General features: G+C 45.3%; 1 protein-coding gene across 1 annotated transcript; it reads left to right on the top strand.

Moving 5' to 3' along the window:
* Window positions 1-4,409: 4,409 nt before the first annotated feature.
* On the top strand, window positions 4,410-17,639 carry LOC137914140 (kinesin-like protein KIF1A). The gene is made up of 48 exons (XM_068757747.1): window positions 4,410-4,515; window positions 5,467-5,540; window positions 5,730-5,909; window positions 6,013-6,081; window positions 6,414-6,592; window positions 6,754-6,865; window positions 6,985-7,062; window positions 7,150-7,215; window positions 7,318-7,335; window positions 7,433-7,511; window positions 7,599-7,677; window positions 7,937-8,079; window positions 8,232-8,270; window positions 9,058-9,257; window positions 9,367-9,446; window positions 9,567-9,642; window positions 9,736-9,815; window positions 9,897-10,003; window positions 10,085-10,168; window positions 10,265-10,445; window positions 10,529-10,601; window positions 10,677-10,773; window positions 10,857-11,005; window positions 11,213-11,391; window positions 11,573-11,710; window positions 11,820-11,938; window positions 12,023-12,108; window positions 12,214-12,349; window positions 12,522-12,693; window positions 12,871-12,961; window positions 13,039-13,157; window positions 13,236-13,291; window positions 13,370-13,478; window positions 13,575-13,641; window positions 13,741-13,825; window positions 13,918-14,023; window positions 14,250-14,273; window positions 14,422-14,536; window positions 14,663-14,796; window positions 14,911-14,972; window positions 15,081-15,226; window positions 15,432-15,608; window positions 15,727-15,798; window positions 16,411-16,520; window positions 16,772-16,891; window positions 16,976-17,168; window positions 17,253-17,371; window positions 17,582-17,639. Exons 1-48 carry the CDS (start codon window positions 4,410-4,412, stop codon window positions 17,637-17,639), a joined length of 5,142 nt encoding a protein of 1,713 aa, XP_068613848.1.
* The last annotated feature ends 1,502 nt before the right edge of the window (window positions 17,640-19,141 follow it).

Here is a 19,141-nt window from a genome sequence, read left to right as displayed (position 1 = left end):
GATCACATTATTCTGAGGCCTCAATACTGAAATGTGGCTTTATTATCATACTTGGATCAGCAGGGAGTCCCTGATGAATGTTGATGTTGAAAATTTGCAACGTCATAACTTGGTTTAAAAAAAACAACTATGTACCAATAGGATCCTGACTTTTCCTAAATGTGTTTATATATTATTATAACATTGTTTTATCATTAAAATTTCAAAAGACAAAAGAGATCTGAGTATTATTACCTCGAATTACCTTAGCAGTCAAATTGACTGCATGCTTTTTACAGGGCGTTCCACATGTCACTCTGTGCTACATTGTCCTGCTCTATTGTCTGTTTGTTCTTTAGGCTCCGTGAAGCTAAAACTTAGTTAGAGCTTCACTCTAAACCCAAGGAAGACGGAAATGACAAGTAGAAATAAAATGAAAGTTATGGAGGCTTTAGCCTTGCTTCAGAGCCTTGGTGAGGAAGACTCTGACGGAGGAGCAGGTTCAGAGAGTGATGTCTCTTGGTGTTTGGAAGAAGCTTCAATTCAGGAATCATTTTAGAGATGTCCCCTAGCAAAAAAGATGATTGGAAACATCAAATTCCACACTTGCTGACATCCCATCAGCTAATTTTCAAGGTATGAGGCCTATATGAGGACTCCTTATTATCATCATCATTATTAGGTTATATTTCTGTAATGTAAGCCTCTGCTAGTTTTATGGGATCTTGTGAGCTTCTTAGTCTTTATTTAGGTATTGCAGGGGGCCTCCAAATAATTTACTAAACAGCATGATTTTCTGATAGACATGCAGCTTTTTGGTCCACATTTCTGCACTACAGAGGTGCTGAAGTCTATCAATGCTAACCAAGGAAGATATCTCCATACTAAGCACTGTCCACACAGCTGTCAACCTCACAAGTGAACGTAAGGCTAAACCGGAGACTTACAATGCTACAACAGAACTAATAATTATCATTGTTAAGGTCAAATGATGACACAAACCTGCTAATACACAGTCACTATACCATAGACACTAACACCATCACGAATGTTGGCTTTTGATCTTTGCAGTGGGTCCAGGGATGGCTCCCCCCCCTTTCAGCCTGCAGGGAAACATGACTTTTCACATGTTGTCGCCAAATGCTTTAGAAATGGCTCTCCTTTAATAGTTACGGTGCCGGATTGTGTTTTGTCATGATGAAAAAAACAGGGAACCAGAACCGTAACTCTCAACATCCCCATTCTGGGGACGAACCCAGAAAGTCTGTCTTTATTTTTATGAAGTTATTTTGGCACGGTAGCTCAGACACAGTTAACCAAAATATGATTCATCTTGACTGTCTGAGTGAGAACAGCTGAAGTGTATGCAAATCCAAACAGGCAAAACTTATAAAACAGTTAAAGGCCGACTACTTCACTGATTCCTGCTCCTTTACCTGTGTCTCGTTGTTTTCACAGAGCATCAGGGAACACAAAAGATCAAATTCGGAGATTAGATAAACTTCATGACTATCTTGATTAAGTTGATAACAAAAGAGAGACAAAGTACTGTACTATACATTACAATTACAACCATTGATCTGTGTTTACAGGCCCTGTCATTTGCTCCTGTCCCCTCAACACCACTGAAAGGCTCGGGCCAAAAGTCCAATGTACCTCACAAGACCTTTATTTTTTTTATGCACGTGTCGATTACGAGTGTAAATCATCTCCGCAGGTCACAATGGCTGGTTGGAACCAGTTTCTTGTAGGGACAGCAGGTGGCTGTGATGATTCTGATTTGTCACACATGGCGCGGGTGTTCTGTTATTCATTTGGCTACATACAGAGACGCCCGGGCTAATTACGCCCCTGGACTCCATCCTATAGCACGACTCCCCCTGTCAAGTTGGGGGCATTCATGCAAATCTCTTTTATACCAAATTAGATATTCAACAAGAAACGAACAAGAATACCTCAGAGTATTTTATTTTTTAAACACTTGACTCCTACACATATTTCTCTGAAGCCAGCTCTTGTCCATTCATCCCCCCCCCCCCGCGCTCCACCTGATGGCTGCCGATGATGCTGATGCTGACATCACTGCTTCCCAGCATCCATTGGCACAGCAGCACCGCCATTTCCCCTTCGTTCAGACCGAGCGAAGGACAGACAACCGGGAGGCCTGTTTATCCATCTGGCCCTCGCATCACCCCCCTCCCCCCCCCCACCCCCCCGCCGCTGATTGACGCGCCGCTGCGTTCCAAGGATCCAGCCCCATCTAGCGCGGCTGAAGCTGAGGCTGCGTCCCTCGCCCTGTCTCTCAATTTTTCCGGATTCTCCGTCTATGGATGAGGAAAGGGATGCTGTAGGCTGACTTCAGGAGGAGAAACAAAAGGGACCAGGGGAGGGGGGGGGGGGGGGGGGGGGGGTGTCCCGGCGCTGTTTTGAATGGGCAGAGGATTCGCCCTCCGCGCGTTCGTCGAGTCTGAATCGCTGAGGTAAGACGCGGCTCCCGGAGATGCTTTTCCACGGCGCAGCATCGCTGCTCATGGGCGTCACGCCTTGGCGTGGACGGTAGACGTTTGTGACGACGATTGGAAGGCCTTTTGGACAATAGATACTCTGCGTCACGATGTTGGACGCTGGACTCCGCCGCCGTCAGTAATTGTGATATGTAAAGGACAACATGGAGTAAAATAACAAACTGCATGCCAACCCAATCAAAGTGAGAAACATTTGGGTTTGCCTGAAAATGCTGAACGTGCCGAACTCCTTTCTGGCGCAGCGATAGACGATTTGGAGTCTGGGTCGTTTGTGTTTACGCGGCCTGTGTTTGAGGTGCGGCAGGAGCACGATGGATGGAAGCCATATTTACATGTTTCATATTTACAGTTTCTATAAAAAAAAAAAGACCCATCATATGTTCTGAGAACGTTTATTGTCCAGATAAGAGCTCATTGTTCGGATGGGATTGCGTTTTCATTTTGAGACCCGTGCGGAGCAAATGAAATCAGCCCTAGAATATTGTCATAAAAAAAACAAAAAGTTACAAGCGGCCCGAAATGAACTTAAAGATGCATCTGAAAACACTGCAGCTATTTACAGCCATGAATGAATGTGTTGTCCTTTGGTGCGAGGCAGTGAGGGGAAACGATTCCACTACAAGGCCTCAACAAAATGATAGCTGAGGCCCGGGGATGATGCCTGAAAAATAAGCAGCCATTTTATTGTAGAGTATAGCAGGAATGCCAACTTAGAAATGAGGCAATAAGAGGGACACTGAAGGTTTGACATTTTGGAGATAAGGTCAGAGAGCCTTTGATGGTTTGGACATGTCCAGAGGAGAGACAAGGGACTATATCGGTAGAAGGATGCTGAGGATGGAGCTGCCAGGGAACAGGGCTAGAGGTCGACCCAGGAGAAGATACATGGACGTAGTGAGGGAGGACGATGCAAAGGACAGGGTGAAGTGGAGAATGTTGATTTGCTGTGGCGACCCCTCACGGGTCAAGCCGGAAGTACAGCAGTAGAAGGAATGCTAACCATGAAGCAATTTAGTCAGCGCATCTCACTGCTAGAAGCTTAACAAATGATCCAGGATAATGTGTCGTGTGTGTGTGTGTGTGTGCGTGTGTGATAATGGGATTTTCTCAACTGTGCGATGAGGCTGATGCAGCCCTGTCCTCACGACTGAATCAACTGAAGACAAATGGTCTGTCAGGAATTATTACTGTTCAGAAAGGATGGAGGGACATTTGTTGTGAGCGGCAGCAACATACTTGTGGCGGTGGTGGTTGATGAGTCTGCTGAGACTAATTACCCTCGCCGAAGCGGAAGCGAGGGTATTGCAATTGGGTGCGTTTGTCTGTCTGTTTGTCTGTTTGTCTGTTTGTCTGTTTGTCTGTCCGAGCGCATAAGTCAAAAACTAGTAACCCAATCGACTTGAAAATTTTACACAAGCAAGGTTCTGTCCGTGGCTCGGTCCTCCCCGAGAATGGCGTTGATCCGGATCTGGATCCAGATTCTAGAATTATTTTTACATCTGGAATTGTGCCTGTGCTGTAAACTGCCACTTTAAGAGGGAGGGGCACGAATGGCATGATGGGAAAAAGAGTCCAGAAGATGGCTTGTAGTACATTCCAGAGCAGCATGCTAGAGCAGGTTTGGAACCCTGTTTACTGTCTCACAAGATCGAATAGTCTTTTGGAGGCGAGGGTCTGCAATCTCTGATTGTCGTTTTCTAGCTGTTGTTGGAGAGGTGGATATATAAACGATGAAAAAACAACGTGAGGGAACAACCGATTTCATTTGATGGATTAATTTGGGACAGACATGTCCCCGGTTTTAACTTCCTCTCGTCATCTACCTGCACAGGTCACAGGTGCGCGTGTCTGTGTAGCCACATAGATCACCAGCTCTTCTCCGCAAATCGCAGACCCACCCGCAACATGGCGGGAGCGTCAGTGAAGGTGGCGGTGAGGGTCCGACCCTTCAACTCCAGAGAGATCGGGAAGGACAGCAAGTGCATCATTCAGATGTCAGGAAACACAACAAGTGAGTGCAAACCGAACGCCTTTCTGCTGCAGGCGAACTGAATCCAGTGCGTCTGAGAAGATACTGCTGGAAATGTTTCTGTGCACGTGGACTTGAATGTTGTGACTGCACATTGTGAATAGAAATAAATATGGAAGTAGAAACACGCCACATTAAGGCCAGCATTCTGTGGACTGACTGTAGTATCAAGTAGTTTTAATATAATATTAATAATCATTAAGTTGCCTTCTTCTTTTTCTTCTTGATTTATTTCTCCTGTGGGCAGCGTTGCCTCTCAGCAATGACAGGGTGGATGGGGGGGGGGCGCTTCATCTTGGCAGCAAGAGACAGAAACAAACGCTTCAGTCATTATGTCTATGTGTGTTATTGTAGTTGCTCTCTCGTATACAAGCTGCAGGGATCAAAAGGATTGTCTTTTGTTTTGGATGCCGGATCAGCGGATGGATATAAGTGTGTGTGTGAGTGTGTGAAAAGAGTGGGCATGCTGGCCGGTTGTGCCTGTCAGTGCTGCCATTAGACAGAACCTGCAGATGTTATTTAACTATTTCACTCTGTTGAGTGACGCTTTACATTTTTTTATAGGGTAAATTCTTTTTTTTTTTTTTAAAGGTCCAAAATGGACTGGTTTACAAATAAACTGAGGAATGCACAAATGTACTGCATTACTGAAAAAAATAAACACCCACAATGGATATTAGAAACGCATGCCTCACATCCAGGTCGAGTTCGTTTACATGAAACAAACTTCACAGCTTGGAAATAAACCAAAGATTTTCTGATCATGGTAATGAAGCCAAATTAAATTAATCTGGCTAACCATTGGTCCCTCTAATTGGTGTTCACTTATTTCCTCCAACAACATTATATGTAATCACACAATGTAAAACTGGACGAATTCACAGGGCTTTAGAGTGAATCTAACGTCTGATCTGTTTTTTTTCCTCTATCTAGCAATCCTGAACCCCAAGCAGCCCAAAGAAAACAAGAGTTTCAACTTTGACTATTCTTACTGGTCACACACCACAGTAAGTTTCGCTGCATTACTAGTTAAATAAGAATATGCATTATTTGATTCTAAACAAAATAACGAAGACTAAAAATATATTTGTGTAATTGTATTAGAACTGTTTATTTTGTATGCCTCTTAGAACATATTAAAAGTGTGAAAACAGCCTTTGAACTGTCTATCTAATCGTTTTTCTCTCCGTCTGCAGCCTGAGGACATCGACTATGCATCCCAGGTGCAGGTGTACAAAGACATCGGGGAAGAGATGCTGCTTCATGCCTTTGAAGGCTACAACGTGTGCATATTTGCATATGGCCAGACAGGAGCAGGCAAAAGCTACACCATGATGGGACGGCAGGAGAAGGACCAGCAAGGGATTATTCCTCTGGTAACACGAAGTATAACTTTGATTTAAAATCGAACCAAAATGTCAAACCCTCTATTGACAAACTACATTTGTTCTCTTCACCCATTATTATTATTTTTTTTAGCTGTGTGAGGACCTTTTCACCAAGATCAGTGAGGGCAACAATGAAAACAGCATGTCTTATTCCGTTGAGGTGAGTGACATCACTTCCTGTATCTATACTTTTCACATTTGGAAGTTTATTTTTTTTGTGTTTCATAATTTGTCTCGGTTATTAAAACAATCAAAGTCATTGATTGAGTTCTGTTGTAGTAGAGAGTAAAATGTTGCTTTTGTCCAGCAAATATCAGGAACTATATTGGGAACTGGTATTGGATTATTCATTTGTATAGATTATCAGGTATTTGGAAGCTAATTTACAGAATACATTTTTTTTCTGATCGCCCCGTGCAGGAGCAACCACCTGCTATTTAGGATCGATTAATAATTCATTACAACATTACCGGGTTATTTTTCTTCCTGCAGGTGAGCTACATGGAGATTTACTGTGAGCGTGTGCGGGATCTACTAAATCCCAAGAACAAAGGAAACCTGCGTGTCAGAGAGCATCCTCTGATGGGACCCTACGTTGAAGATCTGTCCAAGCTCGCTGTCACTTCCTACAACGACATCCAGGACTTGATGGACTCTGGAAATAAAGCCAGGTAAACAGATCGGGGCTGCGCGACGGCGGCAGACTCCTTGGACCACAGAAAACATGAGCGAATGCAACGAATCGGTCGATGAATAAGCGCCTGGAACAAATCTAGGATGCGTCAACAAGGCAGTGATATGCACCTAACACAGCATTTATCATTGCCTTCAGGACTGTGGCAGCGACCAACATGAACGAGACCAGCAGTCGCTCCCACGCCGTCTTCAACATCATCTTCACGCAGAAGAAATATGACACGGCGACGGACAACACTTCAGAAAAGGTTTTGACAGCAAGCTTCAGCTCGTAGACCTGTTTCAAGAATCATCGTGCATGATCTGATACTCATGTCACCACTGCAGCCTCAGAAAAGACAAAGTTACCTTTTTTTTATGGTCACAGGTCAGCAAGATCAGTCTGGTGGACTTGGCCGGCAGTGAGAGAGCCGACTCAACCGGAGCGAAAGGAACCAGACTGAAGGCGAGGAGGAATCTGTAGTTTGATCATTTGTCATCACGGTTGTTTGACAAGTTCTCACAGCTGATTCTTTCTTCTTCGTGTCTGCAGGAAGGAGCCAATATCAATAAGTCTCTAACTACTCTGGGAAAAGTTATTTCAGCTCTTGCTGAAGTGGTACGGTATTTGTATTTCTATTGAACATCGGCTACTGATTCAAATTCTTATTTGGTGTTGATCAAAGCAATTAACAGAGGCTTTTTCTGTTCCAATTCTCAGGACTCAGCACCTAACAAGGTCAGTGCATCCAACGCCGCAGAAAAAAAACAAAAAACACAACACTATTTTCATTCTGTTGCGATTAGAGAAGAATTTGTGTTCGTTTTGTGTGCAGAATAAGAAAAAGAAGAAGGTGGAGAGTTTCATCCCCTACAGAGATTCAGTCCTGACTTGGCTCCTAAGAGAGAACCTGGGTACGAACACCTTATTCTGAACCCTAGCGTTTATCACAAATAGATATTTTATTTTTTCATTCATCTTCTTACTTTCTCGTCTTAAAGGAGGAAATTCTCGGACAGCCATGGTGGCTGCCCTCAGCCCTGCCGACATTAACTACGATGAGACCCTCAGTACTCTCCGGTGAGGAAAATACCATGAGAAAAGATCATTAAGTCAGACTTTCAACAGATTTGGAAGATTAATCTCACATTTATAACAGAGGAACGACGTCGTAGGTGATCATTTTACAACGTTCAGGATTGTGCAGCGCCTTAACAGATCCAGCTCCATAATGTCCTCAGCTGACGGTCAGCTGCATCCTTCTCATTCAGTGCCTGGAGGCTGAGGAATCACTTTATGACGTAATGGCCCTTGACCTTGATGGCCTCTGTCCCTCCAGGTATGCCGACCGTGCCAAACAGATCCGCTGCAATGCCGTGATCAATGAGGATCCCAACAACCGCCTGGTGCGTGAGCTGAAAGAGGAGGTGGCTCGCCTCAAAGACCTGCTGTACGCCCAGGGACTTGGAGACATCATAGAGAGTGAGTATTGCATGCCTACGTGACTTGAATTGAGACGTTTTGTGCGTCTTATTTTCCGACTGTACCTTTAAGACAGAGGACTTGGACGGGTTGACTTGGAGTGCGAGTTTCTCTCACCCTCGTTGTCGTTCTTCCCCCCTCTGTCCTGTTAGCGTATCGCTGCACCGGCCCCGTCATCCCCGGTTTGAAATGTGTGTATGACTCAAGAAAGCTTGCACTTTGCAACTAAAAGAAACAAATTCTGCAGCTGAGGAAGTCTTTTCTCATGATTCTGTAAAATGGCTTCCTTTTGTCTTCCCATTAGTTCTGATTTCCACGCTAAGATTTTTGGTCACTTTTGTCCTCATAACTCATTTTTAAAATTGGCTGGAATTTTCTATTTATTTTTTACTTCACTGAGAGGCTCTGGCAGTTCATCAGGAAGCTGAAGCAGAGTCCGATTTGGTTATTATTATGATTATGATTATGAGACCGGTGATCATGGAAGGAAGCCATTTTAGACTGCTGAGTCATGTCCTTGTTCTCTGTATGTGTGGAGCTTGTTGGAGGTATGAGTCAGTGTGCCAAAATGGCCTGCGTTGCTACCAAATGTTGGAAATCGGAGCAACATGCAGCACATAAAGAAAACGAAGGCCGTGTTTGCTCTTGCTGCACTGTAGTGATATGTATATTTTTATTTTTCCTAACATGCTCATGCTTGCCAGTTTGTAGGGACAATGTGGCATTTTGTGCTCAAACATCTTTCTCTCTCGTTCTGCGATGGCTTTGGTGAGCAGATGATTTGCCTCTTGGATCCATTTTTTGAGCTTTCTCTTCTTTTTTTTTGTACTCCTCCCCACTTCCCCCACTTTTTCTTTTCATGTTTCTTCGCGTAATCCTCTCCATCCCTCTTGTTTTCCCTTAATTACCCGACGTCTGCTCCTACCTTCTGTCCACCTGTCTTTCCTTCCTTCCACGCAACACCTCTCTCTCTGGCAGACCTGTGCGATTACAAGAACTTTGTGAATAATCGCCAGGCTGCCAATCAAAGGGGCGATTTCTCCACAGTGTCAAATGCCACGACAGGGATGAGTCCCTCCCCGTCGCTTTCAGTCCTGACCAGTCGGGCCGGGTCCATCAACAACCTCCATGACCGCATCTTCAGCCCGGCCAGTGAGGAGGCCATCGAGAGGCTCAAGGTAGGAAGGAGGACAGCGAAACTGTTTTGGGTGTGCATTTGGGATACGGGAGATTGGACATGGGCTTGTGCAGAACTTTCAGATATCTATCTGAATTATTTTCCAAAAGGAAACCGAGAAAATCATCGCGGAGCTCAATGAGACTTGGGAGGAGAAGCTGCGACGGACCGAGGCCATTCGTATGGACAGGTGTGTGAGGCATTATCTAGCATGATTTGACTTCTTTGGCTTACACCTTTCTACCCGCTAACCCTTGTTATTGGTAGCAAAATGATATTTTCTGACTCCAACTGCGACCTCCTCCTGCAGAGAGGCCCTGCTGGCGGAGATGGGTGTTGCTATGAGAGAAGACGGAGGCACTTTGGGCGTTTTCTCCCCCAAAAAAGTACAACTCGCCACTTTTTCCCACTGTGTAAATGAACTATATCCACCTAAACACACGCACACGTGGACCTGATTTTGCCGGCCTCCCTTTTAGACCCCTCATCTGGTGAACCTGAATGAAGACCCGCTGATGTCAGAGTGCCTGCTGTACTACATCAAAGATGGCATTACCAAGTAAGCATTGCCATTTTAGATTTCATCCACATACTGTGCTGTTTTTTTTTTTAAAATAGATTGCTTCATTGTCTCCCTCAGGGTTGGCCGTGAAAACGCCAAGACTCGCCAAGACATTGTTCTCAGTGGCCATTTCATTAGAGATGAACATTGCACCTTCAGTAGCACCGTGGGCCCCCAAGGAGAAGGTAAGGGCCATCCTCATAATCATTGGTTTGCCTTTTTTTTTACATGAGATTCTCTATTTTATTAATTAACCTTGTGAACAGGATGTGCCATTCTGGAACCATGTGAGGAGGCAGAAACATATGTCAACGGGAAGAGGGTGACGTCTCCCATCGTTCTGCGATCAGGTGCGGTCATGGCTGTGGATTTAAAATAGTCAAATAAAACACCCGCAGCTGGAGCGTAAGCGGAGAAACATCTGTGTTTCCACGTGCCCTTTTTAGGGAATCGCATCATCATGGGAAAGAGCCACGTGTTTCGCTTCAACGACCCCGAGCAGGCGCGTCTGGAGCGGGAGAGGACGCCGTGCGCCGAGACCCCCGTGGAGTCCGTCGACTGGGCCTTCGCTCAGAGGGAGCTGCTGGAGAAGCAAGGCATTGACATGAAGCAGGAGATGGAGCAGAGGTACAGCAAAGCAGCAGTAGTAGTATTTGTTAAAGCTTACTTACATTCATTTTCGGAAAAGTCCAACTTTGCATCGCCTTCAGGCTTCAGGAGCTTGAAGATCAGTACCGAAAAGAACGGGAGGAAGCCAGTAACCTGCTGGAGCAGCAGAGGCTGGTGAGCTCACGCTCGAATAAAGCGAAAAGAAAGCAGTTCAAATGTTTTTAGCTTGGATCTCGTGTCACCGCACAGGACTATGAGAGCAAATTAGAAGCTCTTCAAAAGCAGGTGGACTCTCGGTACCTGGAGTCTCCAGAAGAAGAAGAAGAAGAGGAGCCCGAAGAGGAAGGTGATTCTGTCACCTCAAGTCAGTTATATCCGGCGATTATTTGGTCAAATTAGACTCACACACCTCCTGTCTTTTCAACCTAGTGCCGTGGACGGTGCACGAGACCGAGTTGGCTCTGTGGGCTTTCAGAAAGTGGCGTTTCTACCAGTTCACGTCCCTCAGGGATCTGCTCTGGGGCAACGCCATCTTCCTCAAGGAAGCCAACGCTATCAGTGTGGAGCTGAAGAAGAAGGTGCTTGTCGCTGTCTTTGTTCTTCATCCTAAATTGTTAGAGTTTGCCAGCATTAATATGTTTTGGTTTCAGCTTCAGGTAAACATAAACATTATAGTTTAATAGTACCTTCCTGTTTGATATTGCAGCTATGAATCTGTTCTTTTCGTTGTTCTTGAGAGCCTTCTACAGATCCAACTCATCTTTCACATCTTGTGTCTCACTCAGGTGCAGTTCCAGTTTGTCTTGTTGACAGACACCCTCTACTCCCCCTTGCCCCCCGACCTGCTGCCCCCCGGCGCGGCCAAAGAGAGGGAAAGACAACCGTTCCCCCGTACTATTGTAGCCGTTGAAGTACAAGACCAAAAGAACGGCGCCACACATTACTGGACTCTGGAGAAGCTCAGGTGTGTCAGGAAAGGAATTTAATTGCATAAAGCAGATTCTATGGTCGAGTAACCCGTAAATCATTGTCACATAGATGCTTTTAATCCACTGAAGTCTGTGCTTTCAATATCAGCTCTGTCTTAGCATCCAACTTAGACACACACTGTTAGCAGAGAGGTTAATTTATTGCCCCCCCTGCAGACAAAGGCTGGACCTGATGAGAGAAATGTACGACCGTGCTGCAGAGCTCCCCAGCAGCGCTGTGGACGACTCTGACCACGCCCTGACCGGAGGGGACCCCTTCTACGACCGCTTCCCCTGGTTCCGTCTGGTCGGCAGGTTCGTCAGCACCTAAAAACAGCCAGACGGATTTTAACATCAGCGCCTTTATGGCACGCTGTCTTCTAAAATCATGTCCTCCTCTCCTCCTCCTCCTCCTCTTCCTCAGGGCTTTTGTGTACCTGAGCAACCTGCTGTACCCGGTGCCCCTGGTGCATCGCGTGGCCATTGTCAGTGAGAAAGGAGAGGTGAAGGGCTTCCTCAGAGTGGCTGTGCAGGCCATCTCAGGTATAGACTTTCAATGTCGGCCTGCTAAATATGTCTAGAATCTGCCTTTGACATTTTCGTCCTCTTCGTTCTGTCTCACTTCAGCCGATGAAGAAGCCCCTGATTATGGTTCTGGTGTGAGGCAGTCAGGCACTGCCAAGATCTCCTTCGAGGACAAGCAGTTTGAGAAGGTACTATAGTTCGCCCGATTGTCCTTTGAAACATTTGAAACATTGAAAACTACTCCTGAAAATCAGTACTGTCTCGCCTCAAATGGGGTTCTGTCTTCCGTCTAGTTCCAGACTGAGTCGTGTCCTGCTGGCCTTTCCCACTCCAACACCTCTGAGGAGGAGCTGCGAATAGTGGAGGGAGAAGGACAGAGCCCTGAGATCGGAATCTCTGCCGACGAAGTCAACAACAACACCTGCCCAGGTCAGGCGACATCAATCCACCAATTACATGTCTGTTTGAAGGCAGCCAGCGTCGAGGACTGGGTCGTAAAAAGATGGTGGCCCTGTGAAAACTCAACATGCATTTCAAAGGCGATGATGATAGTACACTTCTGCAAAATGACAGTACTGTTGTCCTGTCCTGTTGCATTTAGCCTTCATGGAGGCGCCCCAAAGCCCTGCGAAGAGTTCAGATCTCTCTTTGGACATCAGCCCAGAACAGGTTCTGTTACACTTGAGGATCGGCAGCACCTTTACCTTCAGAGTCACCGTCCTGCAGGCCTCCAGCATCTCAGCCGAGTACGCCGACATCTTCTGCCAATTCAAGTGAGTTCAAGGTTCCCGAAAATGTATAAACCTCCTTAGCTCATAGCTCATAGAAAGATCATCTGCAAGACGTTAGCTCCATTAGCAAATGTAATCAATAAATTAAACTCTGAGCTGCTGGTGCATTCCTGAGAATGTTTGGAAGGTCCGTCTAAATAATGGCCTTGCCTCTTTCAGTTTCATCCACCGCCATGACGAAGCTTTCTCCACTGAGCCGCTGAAGAACACAGGAAGAGGGCCTCCACTCGGCTTCTACCATGTCCAAAATGTATGAACCAAGGCAAGGCTTCTGCGAGATGTTTTCCTGCACCTGCTAAACATTGTGTTTCCTCTCGTCCCTGTCAGATCACTGTGGAGGTGACAAAGTCCTTCGTGGAGTATATCAAGACCCAGCCCATCGTGTTCGAGGTGTTCGGGCACTATCAGAGACAACCCTTCCCTCCCCTTTGCAAGGACTTGATCAGGTGAGGATTAACTCTGACCTTCCCTTTTCAACAGCTCACCACATTTTTAGATGTTATCTCACGTTCTTCATCTTTCAGTCCACTGAGGCCTTCGAGGAGGCAGTTCCCCAGGGTGATGCCCTTATCTAAACCAGGTTAGTATGGCGACCAGAGGTAGGCAATCACGGTTCAGGTGAAAGGTCATGCTCTATTGTCTATTGTCATTCCTCTAGTGCCGGCCACGAAGCTCAACACGCTGAAACGCTCCGCCGCGGGACCCTGCCACGCCAAATACGACCTCATGGTCTTCTTTGAGATCTGCGAGCTGGAAGCTAATGGAGAGTGAGTAAGGCTCACGAGTGAGATGTCTCGCTTCCTCCTCCGCGGAAAGTATTTTGGTGAGAACATTCAATTCACCGGCTGCTTCCTTGTTTCTAGCTACATCCCAGCTGTCGTTGACCACAGAGGCGGGATGCCCTGCCACGGCACGTTCCTCTTACATCAGGTCCGGCCATGTTGCTCCCAATGACCCTCCTCAAACTAGACTAGCTCTAATAACAACCCGGTTTATAACATGTCTTCCCTCATCTCCCCCCCCACACAGGGCATTCAGAGGAGGGTCACAGTCACCATCGCTCATGAAACAGGAAATGATTTTGAGTGGAAAGAGGTGAAGGAGCTGGTAATTGGTAAGCAGTGAGTATATGTTAAGACGATTTGGTTGGATTTTAGCGAAAAGGTGCGCTTGATTTATCTGTCATGCCTACTTGTTGGACGGCAGGTCGCATTCGAAACTCACCTGAGGCAGATGAGACCATCGTAGACCCAAACATCCTCTCCCTCAACATCCTCTCTTCAGCCTACTTCTGGCCGAAGCACAACGACAAGTATGACTTAAAAAAAATACAAACTCTTCTCCTTTGTGTACTTTAAGTTATTCCACAGCAACTTCCTCTTTTACTTTCATAACAAGCACCCCCCCCCCGCCCTACCATCAGTGGCTTTATCAGACATTTCTCCAGCATATTTTTCATTTTGCTGATTTCAAACTTTTAACAGCTGCAGTAACTCATGTCCTCTCTCTCTCTCTCTACATTTCTTTGTTAATGGCAGCGTCTCCTTGGGAGTCGATCATAGGTAGAAATTAACAATCCTAATTTCTTATATTTCTTTCTGACAAAAAAAAAAACATTGCTCTGGGCTTGTCTTAAAGTTGAAACTTTTCTTCTTTAAAAATCCTGCAGATGAAGTAAAATGTTTATTTTATTTATTTGTCACGCTGCAGAACTTTCTACCGATTTGAGGCGGCTTGGGACAGCTCCATGCACAACTCTTTGCTCCTGAACAGAGTCACTCCCTATGGAGAGAAGATCTACATCACCCTCTCTGCTTATCTTGAGGTACCGGTGACAACAAATCTTCATTTGCTCAGAGCTTCTGTTGGAACATTATGTAAAAGAAAATAAGCCTCTATAAGAAGATATTTTTGCAGTCTGATTTGTTAATATTCGATATACTATAACCAGATGGAGAACTGCACTCAGCCAACAGTGATCACCAAAGATTTCTGCATGGTGTTTTATTCCCGTGATGCAAAACTGCCAGCCTCTCGCTCCATCAGAAACCTCTTTAGCACCGGCTGCCTCCGACCCTCTGAGAGGTACAGACATTCATGCAAGTCTGACTTTCGTCTAAGTCTCAACCCCAAGTAATGTTTGTTAATTAAATTCATTCTCACTCTCACTTTTGGAAACGTGCTCCCTATCCTTCTCAGTAACCGTGTCACTGGAGTCTATGAAGTCACCCTCTGCCATGTGGCGGACAATGGCAGTCCAGGTGAGGCTGGAAATTTGATCCAGTAGTATAATCAATATAAATAATGTAGGCTTCCTTTTCTATTTGAGATTTATCATGCTCACTGAGCTATTTCACATCTTCCTTCAGGCATGCAGCGTCGTCGCAGGCGTGTGCTGGACACCTCGGTGGCGTACGTCCGAGGAGAGGAGAACCTGGCTGGGTGGAGGCCTCGCAGCGACAGCCTCATCCTGGACCACCAGTGGGAGCTGGAGAAACTCAGTTTACTGCAGGAGGTCAGTTTGTAGGTCGAGGAGGTTTGGAACAGAGGTCAAACCTGGGAAAAGAAAAGTTAGGAAAGGGATCGAATGCCGAATGTTGTCCTGTTGTTCAGGAAAGATCGTCAACTGAATTGTCATCAGTCCCATCTGGAGTCCTTTTTCGGGTCTTTCTGGACCACAGCCACTGACGTTATATTTGTGCCTGCTTGCCTTTTATTAGGTGGAGAAGACCAGACACTACCTGCTCCTGAGGCAGAAGCTGGAGGCCACTCTGCAGGCAGGACAGGACGCTCTCTACAAGAGCAGCGACAGCGGCGACTTCCCAAAGAGTCCCGTGTTCAGCCACAGCCCTGTCCCCGACAGCCCCAACCTGAGGCAGAGGGAGCTGGCTGCGAAGGTGACTGCTGGTCCCTGAGGCCTTCAGGATTTCCATCTCAGCTTAGATATTAGTTTGTTTGATGGTTTTGGATCGGATATGCTGTCTTCAAAGAACACTTTTGTTTTCTTCTCTCTAGTGTCTGCGCCTGCTGATGCACACCTTTAACAGGGAGTACAGCCAGGTGAGCAGCAGTGCCAGTGAGAGCAAGGTGAGCCCCAGCCTAGGCCCTTTAAACCAGCCCATTAATCCTGAACCGTTAGCTGTTCACCACAAAACATTTTAGCCCCCCACTACAACCACTCTCTGTCAATGCATTCAATCATTTCCTGTCCTGATTCTTTCGTATTTATTTTTTTATTTCTTCCTTATCCCAATCTATATTTTAACCACTTAGAGCTGGGTTAGGATTTTAACCGCCTGTGAGAGTGATTAAATACCCTTTTTTGGTCTCCTGCTTATGTATCCATATTTCATACACCCAAATGATCAAGCTGCACCTTCCTTTACTCCTCCTCATTCCCTGTCCTTAGACCCTGCTAGGCTTCCTCTACGTTACTCCTGCATGTCCTCTTTAACATTTAAATCAGCAAGGGGCTCTTAGATAATGAGGATTTGCATTACAAATATCACAGAGATTTCCAGGAAAAGGACAAGTTGTCTGATCACATTGTCCTCTGAATGCATGTCTGTGCTTTGTGTGCTTAAATGTTTACTGGTATCCTTTGTCTGTATCTGTATTTGCCCCTCTTGCATTGTGCGTGTGTGTGTATGTGCTTCTTTGTGCATTTATTGTGAATGTGTGTCGATGCGTGTGTTTTAGCTTTCTGAGATATCTGCATCGCTCAGGAGAGATTCCACCTCGTCCGGACTGAGCACGCTCACTCCGTCCTCCACCTGTCCCTCATTGGTTGAGGGACATTATGACATTCGGTACGTATTTACTTGAGGCCATTCTTTGCAGTATAATGTTAATGCATCATCAATCATATTGATCTGGTCTGAGAAAAACAATAAATATCCAACCCATGCATAAAATAACTTTGTCTGAGTCTGAGCTTGTATTTTCCATCACTCCATCACTGGATCAATAAATATATATCTATATATATATTGATCCAAAATCTAAACATAGAGATTTGTCTCTTTTATCAAATTATGATCCTGTTTTCTCTCTTATGTAGACACACGGAACCCAGTTCAGGTGCTTCCACGCCTGATCTGGACCCATACAGCCCCATAGACAGGAAGAGAGCCCTCAGAGGATGCACCTTTGTTCCTGACATCCAAGAGATTCGTGTGAGGTCAGACCACACACACACACACACACACAAAGATTGTATCTAACTTAGCGCATTTTGCCCTAATGCTTGTGTCATCTCACGCAGCCCCATTGTGTCAAAGAAAGGTTACCTCCACTTCCTGGAGCCTCACACCAGTGGCTGGGTGAAGCGCTACGTGGTGGTGCGCCGGCCCTACGTCTACCTGTACCGCAGCGAGAGGGACAGCGTGGAGAGAGCCGTTATCAACCTGTCGTCCGCCAAGGTGGAATACAGCGAGGACAAACAAACCCTACTGCGGGTATGGGCGAACCTCGGTTTGATAGCGGAAGCAGGTTTTAAGATGAATGAAGCTGATTTGATTGAACTTGTTTTCTGTCTCCAGACTCCCAACACTTTTGCTGTATCCACTGAGCATTGTGGGATACTTCTACAGGCCACTAACGACAAAGAGATGCATGACTGGCTGTACGCCTTTAATCCGCTGTTAGCTGGCACCATCAGGTAAATGTAAAAGACGTAAAGGGACAGTTCACCTAAAAAGAATCTTGGACAGCATCGTAAAGCTATTACGAAGTGACACGAATGAGCCCATCTGTTGGTAAAAGCTTAAAATACATTTTCACTGGTCCTATAACAGTTGACAAGTACAAGTACCCTACGTTACTAATATTTTGAAATGCTTCCACATTTTCTCTCCCATCCGTTCCACAGGTCAAAGCTCTCCCGGAGAAAGTCGGTCCAGTCAGTCCCGTCCGCCCAGAGGATGTGAGAGACAAACCGGCTGAGTGGAAATCAACAAACAAACAAACAAACAAACAAAACAATCTTAAAAGGTCCACTCACCATCCTGCCCCAATGAACATAATAGCAAGCTGAGTAACCTTGTGTGTGAGGATGCTCCCAGCCCCAAACATGTCATCCCAAAACGGAACAGAACCCTCTCTGTTTATGCAGCTAGCACCTCATCATATCCCCGCATGGTGTGATCCCTCCTGACCTTTAGAAGACAACAACTAGCCACCCAAACCCCATTAGTTAACTTACCTGTGCTGGGCATTGGGACTAGTTTTGATTAAGTTTCCATGTAGAAATCTGTCATCTGTGAGGAGAGAAATGAAAAGGAGTGGGACGTTTCTCTCTGTAGGTGGCGTCCATGATATACTGTACGTTACCTCAGCTTGTATCGGCTTGGGGCGCTTGCAGCAGAGGTGCAGCAGGGTCTTCAGCTAGCGAACAGATCAGCCGCCGTAACATTAAAGTAGCAGGAGTGATTTGTCAGGAGAAAAGAGCAAGTCGAGGTTGCTGTGTTTTTATTAAATGACGGTGTTGGCTAGACAAAGGCCAAATAAGTCTTTATTAGATTAAAAAAAAAGCTTTTTTTTTTTACAGCCATAAAAGATTATGTTCAATGTTGCTATCGCACGTTCTCTGCACTTTCATATTTTTGTGACAGGACCCGTGACTGGTTTTGTTTTTTGTTGTATGTACTTCGTTGAGTTAATGGTTCCTATCACGCACTTCATTTTATTTTTTTAACCAAAGCATTATTTTCTTAATTTATTTATTTCTGATTGCTTCCCACTTATTTGCTGTTAGCAGACATTTGGCGTGTTAAAGAAACAGTTCAACATTTTTGGGAAACAGACAGTAACAGTAAGCAAGTGTAAGATAAAGTTAATTATGACCCGCATGGTAAATATGAAGCAACGACAAGCGGCTGGTTATCTTAGCTTAAGGACAAGAAAATGTACAAACCATAAATGTGTAAAGTTAACTAATAAGTTTATTTCAGAATCGTTTGATCCAACTGCAACATAACGCGTGACCTTGGCATAGATGTATCGCTTTGTCGTGCTACTCTAGCTAACCATTGCAATCCTCGTATTGATAGATTAGCCTTCACGTTAACATGGCAGGAGAGTAAACATGGTTCCTAAAAGGTTACACTGATTCTTCAAGCTTCTTAATCCTACATAAATTGAACGAAGAGGTTTTGCACGATGAATTCAGTTGAATTTTACTTTGATTAAATCAGTGCTTATTATGGGTTGGCTGAGTTGCTAGATCAAAATGTACAATTGAAATATGTCTAAATGGAACGTTACTATATTCAGTGAGCAAGAGTGTTGTCCATGCACCGGATAGTGCCTCCCTGTCTTCACCTCTTTTCCTTCTCTTCCTCCTTCCATGTCTAAACATCAAAGCTGAAGCTGAATGTTGTTTAAAACTAAAAGCTTGTAAGTCCTTTTTTTATATTGACGATCCTTGTTG

This window comes from Brachionichthys hirsutus, unplaced genomic scaffold (genome assembly GCF_040956055.1).
Source record: "Brachionichthys hirsutus isolate HB-005 unplaced genomic scaffold, CSIRO-AGI_Bhir_v1 contig_288, whole genome shotgun sequence".
Lineage (NCBI taxonomy): Eukaryota > Metazoa > Chordata > Actinopteri > Lophiiformes > Brachionichthyidae > Brachionichthys > Brachionichthys hirsutus.
The sequence above is the reverse complement of the archived record's forward strand: the minus strand, read 5'-3'. Positions and strand labels throughout refer to the sequence as shown.